This window comes from Phytophthora sojae (assembly GCF_000149755.1).
Source record: "Phytophthora sojae unplaced genomic scaffold PHYSOscaffold_3, whole genome shotgun sequence".
NCBI lineage: Eukaryota > Oomycota > Peronosporomycetes > Peronosporales > Peronosporaceae > Phytophthora > Phytophthora sojae.
In genome coordinates this window covers 1,747,220-1,760,624 of record NW_009258117.1, presented here as the reverse complement: position 1 = coordinate 1,760,624, position 13,405 = coordinate 1,747,220, and the positions used below count along the sequence as shown (strand labels likewise).

Below are 13,405 nucleotides of genomic sequence, written 5' to 3'. Positions count from 1 at the left end.
AAGTTGTTGACGGAGCTCTTCCATCTCAGCCGCGTGTAACTTGATCAGCTCCTCCTTCTCCGAGATTGACTCATCCAGCTTCGCTTGCAGCGCTTGGAATTCCTCCGCTTCAATTTCCGCGCTCTCGTCCGCCTTCGTCGTCAGAGCATCCATCGCACTCGCCAACTGCGCTTGCAGCTCATTAACTTCATCTGCATGAGCCCTCACCAGCCTCTCCTTCTCCGAGGCCAAGCTCTCCATTTCCACTCTCAGCGACTGCAATTCCTCCGCCCGCGCAGCCGCAGCCTGCGTCATCTTCTGGATCTCCTGGTCACTTTCCCGCACCAATTCCTCCATGGCCAGACAGGCTTCTCGCTGTTGTTCCAGCAACGCTGTGTCTTCCTCCTGTCTCTGGATCTCCCTCTGCTTCACCCTCTCCACCTCCTTCTTGGCTTCCTCCAGCGCCAAGCTCTCCTGCTTCAGCATCTCATTCACCTCAGCCGTCTCCTCCTTGGCATTCTCCACCTCTCGTCTCAGTCTCTCCACCTCGTCCTTCACCTCCTCCGCGTCTTTACACTCCGGGAAAGCCTCGGCCAGCACGCCCTTCAGCTCTACGAGGCGCTGCACTTGACCCATCAGGCGGCCGTGGGGCGTCTCCTTCTCGTTCTCCTTCTTCTCCTCCTCCCCGTCGCTGGTTCGCCGCCTCTTCTTGCCGTCCACAACGTCCTCCAGCGTCTCCCAGCGGCCCAGCAGCCCGAAGATCGTCTGCTGCTGCTCCAGAAGCAGCGCGCGGCCCTTGTCCACGTCGCCCGCCGACTGCTGCAGCGACGCGGCCGCGCCCTTGTTCCCCTTGAGCTTCATGTCCTCCGACTTCTTGCCCAGCATGGCCTCCACGCGCGCCAGCCGCGTCGCCAGCTCCTGCACGTGCGCGTCGGCGTCGTCGTCCTCCTCGTCGCCCTCGCCGCGGCGACGCGCCAGTAGATGCCGCTGCTCGGCTAGAAGCGCCATGGCCTCGCGAAGATCGGCCACGGACATGGCCAGGGCGCGCGCGGCGTTCTCGTTGCCCTTGCGCTGCGCGTCCGCGCTCTTCTGCGCGAGCTTCTCGGCGACGAGATGCACGCGGGCGCTGACGTCGGCCGCCATGCTGATGCGAGTGCGCAATTGATCTGGCGGAAGTTGTGTGCGCCACGCCACGTCAGCAGGCTAGCGTCACGAGCCGAATGAATGAGCCACCGATTGTACATAAATTGAACGATGTTGATCATACCGGTAACAGAATGGAATGGTATCACGAAATCACCTTACCTACTGCCTTCGAGCCACTAACATCTCTTGAGCAGCATTGAGTATTTCCGCGGCGCATTTGATAATGGTCTGTTTCAACCTCTGGTTTGACGCCTCGTGACAAAGTCGTTGGGCTTGAGCCTCGTGTCGAGCCTCAGCTACACGTTCATCCGCCTCACGCTGTCGTTTCCTTGATTCTTCTTGACGCGCAGCGCACGACGTATGCAGAACCTTCTTCAAGCCTTCTAGACATACATACTTGCATAACTTCCGCAACACCAGCATCCTGCTCCTCGTCGATACGCGCATACGCTTCATTTTCTTCAAGTTGGTCGTCGTTGTAGTCGAGACGCATGGGTTCCCTATTGTCACCAACCGCTCCATTTTCTTCAAGCTGGTCTATGTTGGGGTCGAGACTCATGTGCGCGCTCTTGTCCCCATCCGCCCCATTCTCTTCAAGCTGGTCGTCCTTGGGGTCGAGACTCATGTGTGCCATATTTTCTCCAACTTCCTCCATATCAACATCCCCCACGGTGTTCTCAGGAGCTGGCTCAGTAACCGGTTCGTTGGCAGTAGAATCTTCCGTGTTCTCATCATTAAAGTCGTGACCCCAGCCTTCATCATTACATCGTCCACTTCGAGCGCTTCCGCCATTGCTATCGGTGATATCGTCGCCACCACGGCTGCTATCATCACGATCACCAGACGAAACATTGCCATCGGCAGCGCCACTGCTAACAGGAGAAGTATTGCCATTGCCATCGTCATCGCTACCACCATGGTCATCTCCAGCGCCACTGCCACCGCCAACCGGAACAGAAGACGCATTATAATCGCCAGCGCTAGTGCCATCGCTACCACAAGACGCATTGTCATCGACTTCCGCCGCGTAAATGGCACAGGTAGAATTAACAGCTTCGTTGCGCTCGGTATCCCAGTCGGCTACAATTGTACTAGCGTCTTCCCCATGACGCCCAGTAATCACTTCAGCAAACGGCATAGCAGTGTCAGGGGGATCACCTTCATCGTCTGTGACAGCTCCAGTGGTGTCTTCAGGAGCCGATACGTATCCTTTGGGATAAAAAACAGAATTTTCCGCCAATATAAATTTTCTCTCGTACCGGTACCGATCCTCGTCAGCGTCACCCCCATCCTCAGCATCATCACCGCCACTGCCTTCATCTTCCTTGGAGTCCGAGCTTTCTATCTCTTCGACAACTTTGTGTTCTGGGTGAATCGTCAGCCACTCTTCAACCGCATACCAACTATTGTCGCGGGCGATTCCAAGCGCGGCACTCGTTCCCTTAATGCCTTTGCCGCCAACGAGCCATTCAATGACGTTCAGATGATTGCACTCCGCGGCCTTATCCAACGCCTTGGTTGTACACGACATCCCCATCTTGTGAAACCACTGTATAGTTCCCAGCATACCATTTCCAGCGGCGTAATCCATTGCATCCGTCGTGTACTCTTTCCCCTGCTCAACGAGATACTGCACAACTTCGATGTGCCCATTTTCAGCAGCCTTGACCATTGCGGATCGTCCACAGGGCTTGTTGTTCTCGACGAGCCACTTCACAACGTGGAGTTTGCCTGTCTGAGCAGCATTTGCCATGGTTTTGTTGGTGCAGATGCAGCCTACATCGTGCTCCAACAGCCACTTCATAACATCCAGCACTCCGTTCGCAGCAGCATAATCCATTGCGTCCTGAGAAAATATTATTTTTTTGTTGGATGCTTGGTTGTTGAGCGTGGAGTCTCCATAATTGTTCACATTGTTGGATGAATGGTTGTACAAGAACTTCGCAATATCAAGGTATCCTTTCGCTGCAGCGACATCCAAAGCATCGCGTGTAAATCCCTCGCTGCGGTTCTTCATCCGAAATCGCACTGTAGCGGAGTGTTCATTGGACGCAGCCCGACTCACAGCTTGAAAAGAGCAGGGTTTTCCTTTTTAGTTAAGAAGCTTCACTATACTCAGACGTCCATTGGCAGCAGCATTATTCATCGCGTCGGTAGTGCATTCGACTCCGCAGCATAAAAGATGTTTCACCACCACCTTTTTGCCGTTTGCAGCTGCTAGCTCCAGCGCTTCCTTTGAAATTCGTTTTTCTCGCTTCGTAAACATCATCCACACCTTGTAACCATCAGCGGCCACTCTGTCAACCGCAGACTGCGTATGTGGTTTATTCTCCACCTCACCACCTCCACGCAACCATTAGCAGCAGCTTCGTCTATCGCCTTCTCAGTGCAAGGTTGCTTGTGGCGAAGAAGAAATTTCACTACTCCAACATGACCTCTGGTGGCAGCTTTGTCCATCGCTTCAGGCGAAAAACTTGCATTTTTCCGATGAAGAGCTCTGACTACCTCCTCATGGCCGTGGGCGGCAGCTTTGTCAATTGCATACTGCGTACAGCGTAGACCTTGCGAAAGAAAATCTTGCACAATGCCCGCCCTACCAAAAATGGCAGCTCTGTCGATCGCATCTTGCGAGTACTGCAATCCTCGATCCAAAACCAACTTCGCCACTAACCGATGACCGATGGCGGCAGACCAATCTAGAGCAGCTTGCGTGTATGGTTTTTCGCGATGAAGAAGATATTCCACGATGCGCAGATGACCCTCGGCGGCAGCATCATCCACCGCATCTGTCGTACACGGCTTTCCAACTTGAACAAGATAGTCCACCACATCATAATGACCATTAGCAGCAGCTCTGTCCAGAGCCCTTGAGGTGCATCCTTCGGTGCGCTCTTCTTGAAGAAACTTCACAACCTTGTAGTGGCCGTTGGCAGCAGCTTCGTCCATAGCATCCGTTGTGCACCCCACCTTGTCCTCGTCTCTCCGATGCTTCTCCCGACCATGCAGATATTGGACGACCTCTAGCTTGCCTTGTTCCGCAGCTAAGTCCATCGCATCTGTTGAGTAAGGGGCCGATTTATCGCAGAGGAACTCCACGACCTTTAGATTACCCTGGCAAGCGGCCCAATTCACCGCCCACATCGGGCAATCCTCGCGATTGTCTTCGTAGAAGCGGACAACCTCTTTGAGATCGCCCTTCATGATAATCTTTCTCCACTCCTCACCACTCATTGACCTTTACAGGATGAAACTTCGACTTGGAGCCAGGAGAAATCGGAGACGTTGGGCAGCAGGGGAGAACGCGAAGGCGACAGGAGGATGAAGAAGGAAGAATGCTTCTTGATGATTCTTCAGCAAAATATAATCTTGGGACCTTTCCCATATCGACGATGTACCATACACAATGACTTGCAGCAACCGGACATGCTCAATGCCGCTACCTGCGTCTTCAACGTCACCCGTGTCCAGCTCAATAAGAGCATTAAGCACTGCATCATCCTCCGATGTAGTAGAACAAGAAATTGCTGGTCTTCCTAGATCGGAGTGTGCAGTTCATCCGCAGACTTGACTGGTCCCTCCAGCTCCTCGTCCTCATCCAGCACCTTTTGCAATGCGTGGGATTGATTCGCATCGCCTTCCACGATCTCGTCTGCCTTCATCGACCAAGCCCCCATCGTTCTGGCCAAATATATTTGAAGGTCATCTGGCCCCCTTCTTCGTCTGAACAACGACAGTATCCACAATTGTAGCAGCACCGCCGCGCCACCCTGTTGCTCCGGAGCTTCATGCCATCCCAACTTTCTGCCCCAGCACAGTCTCCATGCGCGCCAGACGTGCCTCGGCGTCGTCGTCGTCGTCCTCGCCGCGGCGACGCGCCAGTAGATGTACCGCTGCTCGGCCAGAAGCGCCACGGCCTCGCGCAGGTCGGCCACGGACGTGGCCAGGGCGCGCGCGGCGTTCTCGTTGCCCTTGCGCTGCGCGTCCGCACTCTTCTGCGTGAGTTTCTCGGCGTCGAGATGCACGCGGGCGCTGACGTCGGACGCCATGCTTGGGAGGGGGGGGTATTATAAATGCTAGGGGATGTCGTACCACCGATTTGCACCGGATCGGACCTAATGTGACCGTTTGCCACCGAATGTGTCCCCTTCAACACCGTGAAGCTGCTGTAGCACGCTTTGGGCGGCTCAAAGCTTCTTGACAACCTTCGTAGGGCGCGCTCGATCTACACGGAGCATGGTATGTAGTTTAGAAACCCTACTTTAGTGTGGGAGTCACCCTTACATAGTGCATCTTCAATACAGTGAATAACTGCGTTAAGGGCTCTGTTGCGAGGGCCTACGGCTTCAATTTAGTGTCAGGAGGATGCATTCGTGCTCTTTCCTCTATTGCTACTATGTACTACTGAAGAATGCATTGCGTAGCGGGCCTAGAGGACGTGCAACTAGCGCTATCACGCAGCAGTCGCTTTGCGTTCACATAATATGTATGATTCATACATGTATATGTCTCCTTGTTTGCATGTAGATCATCGGATAGCGCGGACTTCATTCCTACTACAGGTGAATACTACTAGGCAAAGGGCCTGGACGTATACGCCGCTCGCTCCCATCGTTCAGGTCGTCGGAGATACCAATGAACCTGAACATCCAAGCCTACTCTGCGTTCACGATACCTCGCAAGTAATACATTTGTGCAGATACTCCTAACTACGTCAAATTACAGTCTGATAGTGTCCTGACAGCCTTCCACGTGCTTCCGCCGGCGGCGGAGATTGTCGGAGTTCGGGTGCAAATGTCGGAGATGTTGGGGCTGGCGGCCCCAACATCACCATGCTGGTGCTGGCGAAAGTTGTGTACGCCACGCCACGTCAGCTGCTGCTGGTGTGAGCCACCTCATTTCAAGCCAAGTGGCTAGAGCCACAAACGGCATGGTGCATTTGGGTGGAGTGAGCCACCGACTGTACCATGAAGTGCGGATTGGTGAAAATGAGCTTGAGGTGGATAGGCCTGCCCCAAAGGCGTGATTGAAATGGCGTGGCTCCGGCGCTCGGTGCAGTCGGGCTCTCTGCGGAGGAAGGTTTGGCAGTGGTTGGCTCCAACGTCTCGGTTTTTGATTCCTTTGCTGCTGTTTTGGCGCTGTTTTATTCTGATTTTGCGGTACGGGAGTTGATGCAACATCGTGTTGTAGAGCCACCTGGAGACACCGTCTGCAAGCTCACAAAGATTGCTTATTGCCATCCTCCAGGTGCGTTGCTGCTCAACAGGCTTACGGACAGACCCCTCTGTCGTCCGCAAGCTCTCTTTTGCGTCGATGTCCTCTGTTATGCGGACTTGGGTCGAAGGGGTTTTCGGGGAGGCGAACGCATGCTGTAACGTTATCAGCCGGTGTACGGAGGCAAGCACCCTATCCGCCGCGCCCAAGAGTGAAGTCCCTCCTTCCTGGAGGGGATCTGCTCTCTTGGCTTGATGGAGCTTCGTCCCCAAAGAGCGGGAGCCGTGGCCGGGCGCTAAGCTCCACGCTGGAGCCGAGTCCGAGGCGGACCGACACAACGCGCGGCAAGATCGGCGCAACGTGTACCTTGTCCGAGATCGCCCGAGATGCTGATCACCTTTCACAGTTTGCGAATTGAATACATCTCTATACAGCAATGCTCATGACCCGTAATAGCGAATTCGTGGATATAAAGTCATATTCTGCAGGACATTAGGTTGTGTGGCTACACTTTAGACAAAGTTAGTGAGTGCGAGGCTAAGTTAATGAGTGGAGGGCTATCCCGCGCATTACTCATTGGCTGAAAAGGTGCACTCACCCCTTTTCTGCCATTCGCGCGCAGAAGTGCCGAAATCGCCACATCGCCGGTCGAGCAGCTCCGAGACAGTCCGTCAACGTCGCTGCCCGCCGCCGCCGGTCAAAGGCACTCGCGGCCCTAACGTCACAGAGCGCAGCGCGGGGCGTCCGGAAGCGAAGGCGCTCTACGCCTTACAGAACACCACCCCCTCTCCTCCTCCCTACGTGAAGGACAGCATTCCCCCACCATGGACGGCGACTTCCTGCACGCGATCAACGGCGACTGGGACTCGCTGCTCACGGTCATGCGCGAGAACCGCCAGGTGGCGCAGCGCACCGACGCCAGCGGCATGACGGTGCTGCACTGGGTCTGCCTGCACCAGGACGCGCCCACGGACATCGTGGTCAAGGTGGTCTTCGCCAACCCGTACGCCGTGCACATGCGCAACGACGCGGGCCACCTGCCCATCGACCTGGCCGTGCAGGCCGAGTGCGGCGAGCGCATCCTCGAGGTGCTGCGCGCCGCCGCGCACGGCAGCCGCCGGCCCGGCGAGGACGACGACGACGAGACGGACGGCGAGCTGCACCAGCACGACCTCATGGGCAAGGACGACGGCGAGCCCGCCACCGAGACCATCGACTACCAGCTCCCGTACAACAACCACACCATCCTGCACGACGACGACATCCGCGACGGCTCGGACTACAACCGCATGTACTACGGAGACATGGACGACGACGTGGACGAGGACGAGCTCGAGTACCAGCAGCACCACCGACACTACCAGATGCAGCCCTTCCAGCAGTCGCAGCCGCAGCCGACGCGCCAGGCCAAACTCGAGCGAAGCGTGTCGGACCACGACCCGTACTACGGCCAACCGCAGGGCAACTACGGCGGCGGTGGCAGCATGTACGGAGGCTTCAGTCTAGGCCCCGACCGCAACCGCATCGACAGCCTGTCCAGGAGCGACCCGCACGTCAAGTCGCTGCTGACGGAGCAGCGTCTCCGCGAGCGCGAGAACGACCTGATCTCCATCGGGACAGCGGACGACTCGATCCCGCTGGGCCTGTTCGACCCGTCCAAGGGCCCGCCGGATATGTCGCTCATGTCCAATTTCAAGGCGCAGCAGGAAGACGTCAAGGCCACGCGCACCAACAACGTCAATATGAGCTCGCGGAGTCTGGGAGGCGGCACCCGCAGCAAGACGGCGTTCCCGCCGCGCTGGAAGCAGTCGCGCATGTGCCACGTGTGCGCGTGCGGCTTCACGCTGGTGAAGCGGCGCCACCACTGCCGCAACTGCGGCCAGAGCGTGTGCAACCAGCACTCGACCAACCGCGTGTCGCTGCCCAAGTTCGCGCTGTCCGAGCCGCAGCGCGTGTGCGACCAGTGCTTCCTGAGCGGCCACCACATCGCGGTGCCTGGTCAGACAAGCACGCCGTCCATCGCTAGCTCCAATCAGTCGCTGCCGGCACAGCTCCAGCACGAGCAGCACCCGTTCCAGACGTCGCAGCAGTATCAAATGCAGTTCCAGCACGCCCGGTAGATGGCGGGCGGGGCATTTCATGCGACGTGTGTGTGTATTGGTATCCCATGGGTCCTCCAGTTCAAAGTGTAGCAGCAGAGCCTTAATTCCGATTGAAGGATTGTAATACCTTGTCCCAGTCAATTGGCGCCGATTGATTGCCGCAAATACAACAAACAGAGCTGCTCCTTCGATTGAGACGCCATGGCGGACAAGGAGGAGGAGGAGCCCGGCTGCTGGCGCAAGAAGGCGGCCTACGAGCAGTGCTTCGACAAGTGGTACACGGACGTCTTCCTCCAGCAGAAGGCGCACGGCAAAGTGGGCTGCCAGAAGGAGTACGAGGCCTACACGCGCTGCTACATGGTGCGTCACGACAGTGGATGGTGTCGGCAGTGATGGACGAAGGGCCTGACTGGGGGTATTGTGTGAATATGTGTGTGCAGGCGGAGCTGGACAAGAACAAGTCGCTAATGGAGGGGATCAAGTCAGTCATGCAGCCGGACGTCAAGGAGCGCTTCGAGGCGCAGGAGGTCGAGCGCCAACGGCAGAGCAGGGGAAAGGCGTAACGAGTGGAGAAGAATGGAGGCGCAATTTTGCATGGCAATATTTGAGAGGATGACGGTGAGCTCTCGGTGCGAGGAAAGCCCCGGGTCTCTGTCACTCAGACTGGTGTTCGTGTGTTGCTGTCTGTCGCTTTCGGCCAGGCTGTCGGCGCCCCAGATCCCGGGAATAATGACGGTATGCCTGTCCTGAGACTTCTTTTCCTTTCCTTTGCTGCTCCTGTGTACAGCATCTCCAGAACTATGAGCACCCCCAGCGTAGTGGTCACAGATCAAAGGTTTGTATCGGGGTGGAGCCATGTTCGAGGCAGATATCACGTCTGTAATGCGCGTATCTTCGACCTAGGCATTACGGTATTGGCAGATCCGACCTGTACTGCTGCACCGAAGCATTTCTGCGGTGATCGTGGGCAGCGGAAGACTGAGCCGATCCGCCTAAAAGACCCCCTTGCCGGGGCTCAAAAGCGTGCCGAACAGTTCGGAGATGAAGCGTGTGTGTGACATTACTTCTCGCGCCACCCAAAGCCATTCCGCCCACGCTTAGAGCAGAAGGCCCCTAGTCGTTGTACTTGCTAGCTTTTATTCGCGCATTTCCGCTGTTAACCAGATAACGATCCAGTTAGTGTACGTACCAGCCTATTTCATCCAAGAATGCAGCCCAAGGACTACCTCGCTTCCATGCTGGAGCGCGTGAACCAAGAGCGCGCAACGAAGAACCTCCCGCCTCTGCGTATGCACAGCAAGTTACAAGCGGCAGCCCAGCGCCAGGCGGACGACATGGCTGCGAACAATTTCATGGGCCACCAAGGCTCCGATGGGTCCAGGATGGCCCAACGCGCTGCTGAAGCTGGATTCACGGGTGGTGCTGTCGCTGAGAACGTGGCTGCGGGGCAGAAGAACGTGAACGCTGTCGTAGATTCCTGGATGAAGTCTCCAGGCCACCGCCGCAACATTCTGGGCAACTACACGGTGTTCGGCGCAGCGTACGCGTACAACCGCGCCAGCAAGTACAAGCACTCGTGGACGCAAGTTTTCGGGCGCGGGGGCAACGACGACATCGACGACGACAACGACATCCCGTGGACGAGTACGGGGCACGACTTCAGTCCCGAGTCAACTGAGGAAGATTCGTGGAGTGAACCTGAAATGGGCCACCACCGGCGTAGAGATGAAAAGGAGATAACGGTGAGAGTCGTCACTTGCACCGGATGCTGGTGCTTCTGGATCTAGCGTATGCAGATACAGAACGAGGTTTGGAAGATCAATGTACAGTAGATACCCTTTCATTGACTTGGTCGTAGCGTTTTATAGGGTTGCGTTGTTCGCTGGCACAGCGGTAGCGCTCTCCGCTGGGATGAGAGCGGTGGATCCTTGCTTCACGTCTTCGAACGAGACTTCAGCTGACTCGGTCATATTCGCTGTCGAAGTTTCGTTGTACTCGGCGTCCTCGTGGCTGCATCTCTCGGTGCTGCCCTTGCCAAAGTCCTGCGTCCAGTAGTGACGGTACCTGCTGCCGCTGTTGTAGGCGTACGCGGTACCGAACATGGTGTAGTCCCCCAAAATGTTAGCGCGGTGGCCCGCCGAATTCATCCACGACGTCATGACGGAGCTGATGGTCGTCTGGCCGGCCGCGACGTTCTCCGCTGCCCTGGTCCACATGTACCCAGCATCATCGATCCTGGACGACATCGTGGATCCGTCGGAGCCCGTGTGGCTCATGAAGTTGTAGGCAGCCATGTCCTTCGAGTGGCGCATTGCAGCGGCCATAAGCTTGGTGTTCAAGCAGAGAGGCGAGAGACCATAAGCAGCTCGTTGCGCGTTCACCAGCGCCAGCATTCCAGACGCATACTGGCTCGTCGTTGAATAGGTCGCCGCGAGTTGCCGCGAGTCGTGTCGAAGGTTGTCCGCGTCCGAAGAAACCGTGGCAGCAGCAACAAGCAAAAGCGCCAGCGAAGCCTTGGAGACGGTCAGCATCTTGCTTGGGTTGGGTTTGGTCTGGATGAGTTGGGATGTTTGCAAATTGAAAAGTGAACACTGATTGACAGGCTTTGGCAGCAAGGTTGATCCATCATGCGATCAGGAGGAGCAGGATCGCATGCATGCGCTGTGGTTAAATGCGGCATACATTGCTTTGAAAACACGAACAGGTTTAGAGACGTGTCAACGGATAACTTTCTTCAGGATCTTGCCTGCGTCTAGCTAATAATTAGCTGCTAATTGAAGCCGTCCACCAACTTCCACACACACTTGAGTTCTGAGCTCTGTTCTACTCCAGCGCGTAGAAGTAGATGTGGTTGTCTCCACCTTGGAGAGTGGATTGCTGCACTAGGTTGTCGAGATAGTGCATTGATGGTGCGCTCAGTGCATTGACAACGACCGACTGCGAAGCGCCTCTGGAGATCCGACCCGTATACTCTGAGTAGTAGTTGCTCTGTGTCTGCTCGTTGACGTCGCCGTCGTCCGAGCCGAGAACGATGCTGCGGGGCCAGCTACAAACAAAGCCATGACCATTAGAGAGGGAAGACAGGGCCTGAGGACGAACCAATTCACCTGAGGAGCGAGTTCGCAGTGCCACCGACCAAAACCTGGCGCTGAAAATCTCGACGCGAAGCGCGCGCGACGACGTTCGTGTTCGTCTCACACCAGTACAAGTATCTACAGTGAAATACAAAGAAATCGTCAGACTCGACAGTAGCAGAGGTGATGAGCAATGACAAAATCCTCACTTGGTGTCGACTGCAATGCCGTCGAGCCTCGTCATTGATGGTTGCGTCACGACCCGGCGGACATTTACCCCTAGCGCATCAATTGACGCATCGTCGGGTAGAACACTGGCCTTTTGACGCGCTGTCATCGTCTTGTCCAGCTCAACCAGGTAAATCCGGCCAGTCTTTTCGGTGAAGAAGAGCATTTGCATGGTAGAGTCGACGACCAAACCACGCGGAGACCTCAGGCCTCTTAAAACCACTCGAGCAGGCGGTGCGGAGACGACCGACGTGTTTGAAGGAGGCAGTTTAAGCTTGGAGATGGTGCCCTTGGACTCAAGCGAGAAGAAGAGCGACAATTTGTCCGTCGACGCGTCCTGGGGGAAGTTTAACGCCAGCCCCCGCACGCTCCAACACCCGCGCTGAAGTACTTCAATGGCAGTGGACCGCAAACTGCTGCGGTAGATGGCGCCGTCCACCGAGTTGGACCAATAGAGCCAATCCTCACCCACACGATCGTCAATAGTCAACGCGTGCGGGAGGACGTAGCTTGAATCGATGTCAATCCTCTCGACGATGGGCGCAGAGGTACCTGAAGCCACCATCTCGTTGTAGCTCGGCATGTAACCTGTCATGGATCCCTGGGTGGTCTGAATGCTGCAGTCTTCTGGGCTTACGAACGGAGTCTGCTGTTGCGAGTAGCGTAGCGGGAGCCCGACGAGGCATTCGACGCGCTCGGATGACCAGGAAACGATACTAACGCATCGCGTTCCTTTCACTGTGAGCTCCATCAGATCAGCTCGTGTCTGGCCGAAGTTGGTGCCCACCCACACAGCTCGCACGAGGGCTCCGACCACCACCTTTTCATTCGATCCATCCAAGGCACTTGCACTCTTGACAGCCCTCCCATCGCTCCAGAAGATGAGGTCGTTGCGTCGGTGGATGGCCATGCCCACAAAGCGCGCGTAGTCGCTGGAGCCTTCGAGTTCGGTCTGGCTGCCATCTCTTCCGTCGATAGCGAAGATCGACCCACCGCTCTGCTGGTGGAAATACACCGTGGAAGTCGTCGTCTGGATGGACATGAACAACCATGTCAGAGATTAAGTAAGCGGGAGTGCGATGCTATACACACTGGTTCTTACACTGAGCGCCACGTCACACAGCAGCAGGCACCACGCGATGATGTCCAGCACCCTCCACGACCGGATCCTGCGTACAGCGCTCATTGACATTGCTCGGATCCAAACGATCGCGACCTTCCACAGGCAAGAGCGGATAAGTTGAGGAATTTGTTTGAGAAACGCTAGCGTGCACGGCGTTAGTGAATGCCTTCCCCAACGTGCCAGTTGGTCTTTCCGTCAAGTTCTGGGACGGGCGTTGAGTTTCCTCATTCTTCCTCTCCACACTCGTTCTTTCTCCTCGCTGCAAACCATGCTTACGACCCTGGACCTCGTTCTTCGCCTCACCCCTGCTGTAGAGGCGCTGGAGCAGAGTACCAACGCCATTTCCAGCTTTTTGGGACCTCCACCGAACCTGCCGCTTCACGAAGCGTGACAGTTTGGATCCATTGCATTGCTCGACTGGATCTGGAGTGCTTGCTGCACTAGCGTTGCTGACAGGACACCCTGGTGGTCTTTGACCAACTTCTTGCGGTCGGACCGGTACTACCACCATTGGCAGTTCTCGAGATCCCTTGAGGCCGCCG

The 13,405-nt window shown here is 56.2% G+C and overlaps 7 protein-coding genes across 7 annotated transcripts; 2 read left to right on the top strand and 5 right to left on the bottom strand.

The window, feature by feature from the left end:
- Positions 1–273: 273 nt before the first annotated feature.
- Positions 274–1,122, bottom strand: PHYSODRAFT_383651 (hypothetical protein; the record flags this gene model as incomplete). Its single annotated transcript, XM_009524160.1, has 1 exon — positions 274–1,122. A coding segment is annotated over one exon (849 nt), but the record flags the coding sequence as incomplete, so codon positions are not given.
- A 1,465-nt stretch (positions 1,123–2,587) lies between these two features.
- Positions 2,588–4,308, bottom strand: PHYSODRAFT_373788 (hypothetical protein; the record flags this gene model as incomplete). The annotated part of the gene is made up of 4 exons (XM_009524159.1): positions 2,588–2,911; positions 3,038–3,213; positions 3,438–3,718; positions 3,797–4,308. Coding segments are annotated over 4 exons (1,293 nt in total), but the record flags the coding sequence as incomplete, so codon positions are not given.
- A 350-nt stretch (positions 4,309–4,658) lies between these two features.
- PHYSODRAFT_327928 (hypothetical protein) lies at positions 4,659–5,171 on the bottom strand (the record flags this gene model as incomplete). Its single annotated transcript, XM_009524158.1, has 2 exons — positions 4,659–4,778; positions 4,881–5,171. 2 exons carry the CDS (start codon positions 5,169–5,171, stop codon positions 4,659–4,661), a joined length of 411 nt encoding a protein of 136 aa, XP_009522453.1.
- Positions 5,172–7,160: 1,989 nt separating this feature from the next.
- PHYSODRAFT_359801 (hypothetical protein) lies at positions 7,161–8,577 on the top strand (the record flags this gene model as incomplete). The annotated part of the gene is made up of 1 exon (XM_009524157.1): positions 7,161–8,577. The coding sequence occupies one exon, from the start codon at positions 7,161–7,163 to the stop codon at positions 8,454–8,456; it is 1,296 nt and encodes a 431-aa protein (XP_009522452.1). The 3' UTR covers positions 8,457–8,577.
- A 1,072-nt stretch (positions 8,578–9,649) lies between these two features.
- PHYSODRAFT_420439 (hypothetical protein) lies at positions 9,650–10,051 on the top strand (the record flags this gene model as incomplete). Its single annotated transcript, XM_009524156.1, has 1 exon — positions 9,650–10,051. A coding segment is annotated over one exon (402 nt), but the record flags the coding sequence as incomplete, so codon positions are not given.
- A 249-nt stretch (positions 10,052–10,300) lies between these two features.
- Positions 10,301–10,969, bottom strand: PHYSODRAFT_327924 (hypothetical protein; the record flags this gene model as incomplete). The annotated part of the gene is made up of 1 exon (XM_009524155.1): positions 10,301–10,969. One exon carries the CDS (start codon positions 10,967–10,969, stop codon positions 10,301–10,303), a length of 669 nt encoding a protein of 222 aa, XP_009522450.1.
- A 292-nt stretch (positions 10,970–11,261) lies between these two features.
- Positions 11,262–12,650, bottom strand: PHYSODRAFT_494225 (hypothetical protein; the record flags this gene model as incomplete). The annotated part of the gene is made up of 3 exons (XM_009524154.1): positions 11,262–11,484; positions 11,546–11,650; positions 11,722–12,650. 3 exons carry the CDS (start codon positions 12,648–12,650, stop codon positions 11,262–11,264), a joined length of 1,257 nt encoding a protein of 418 aa, XP_009522449.1.
- Positions 12,651–13,405: the final 755 nt, after the last annotated feature.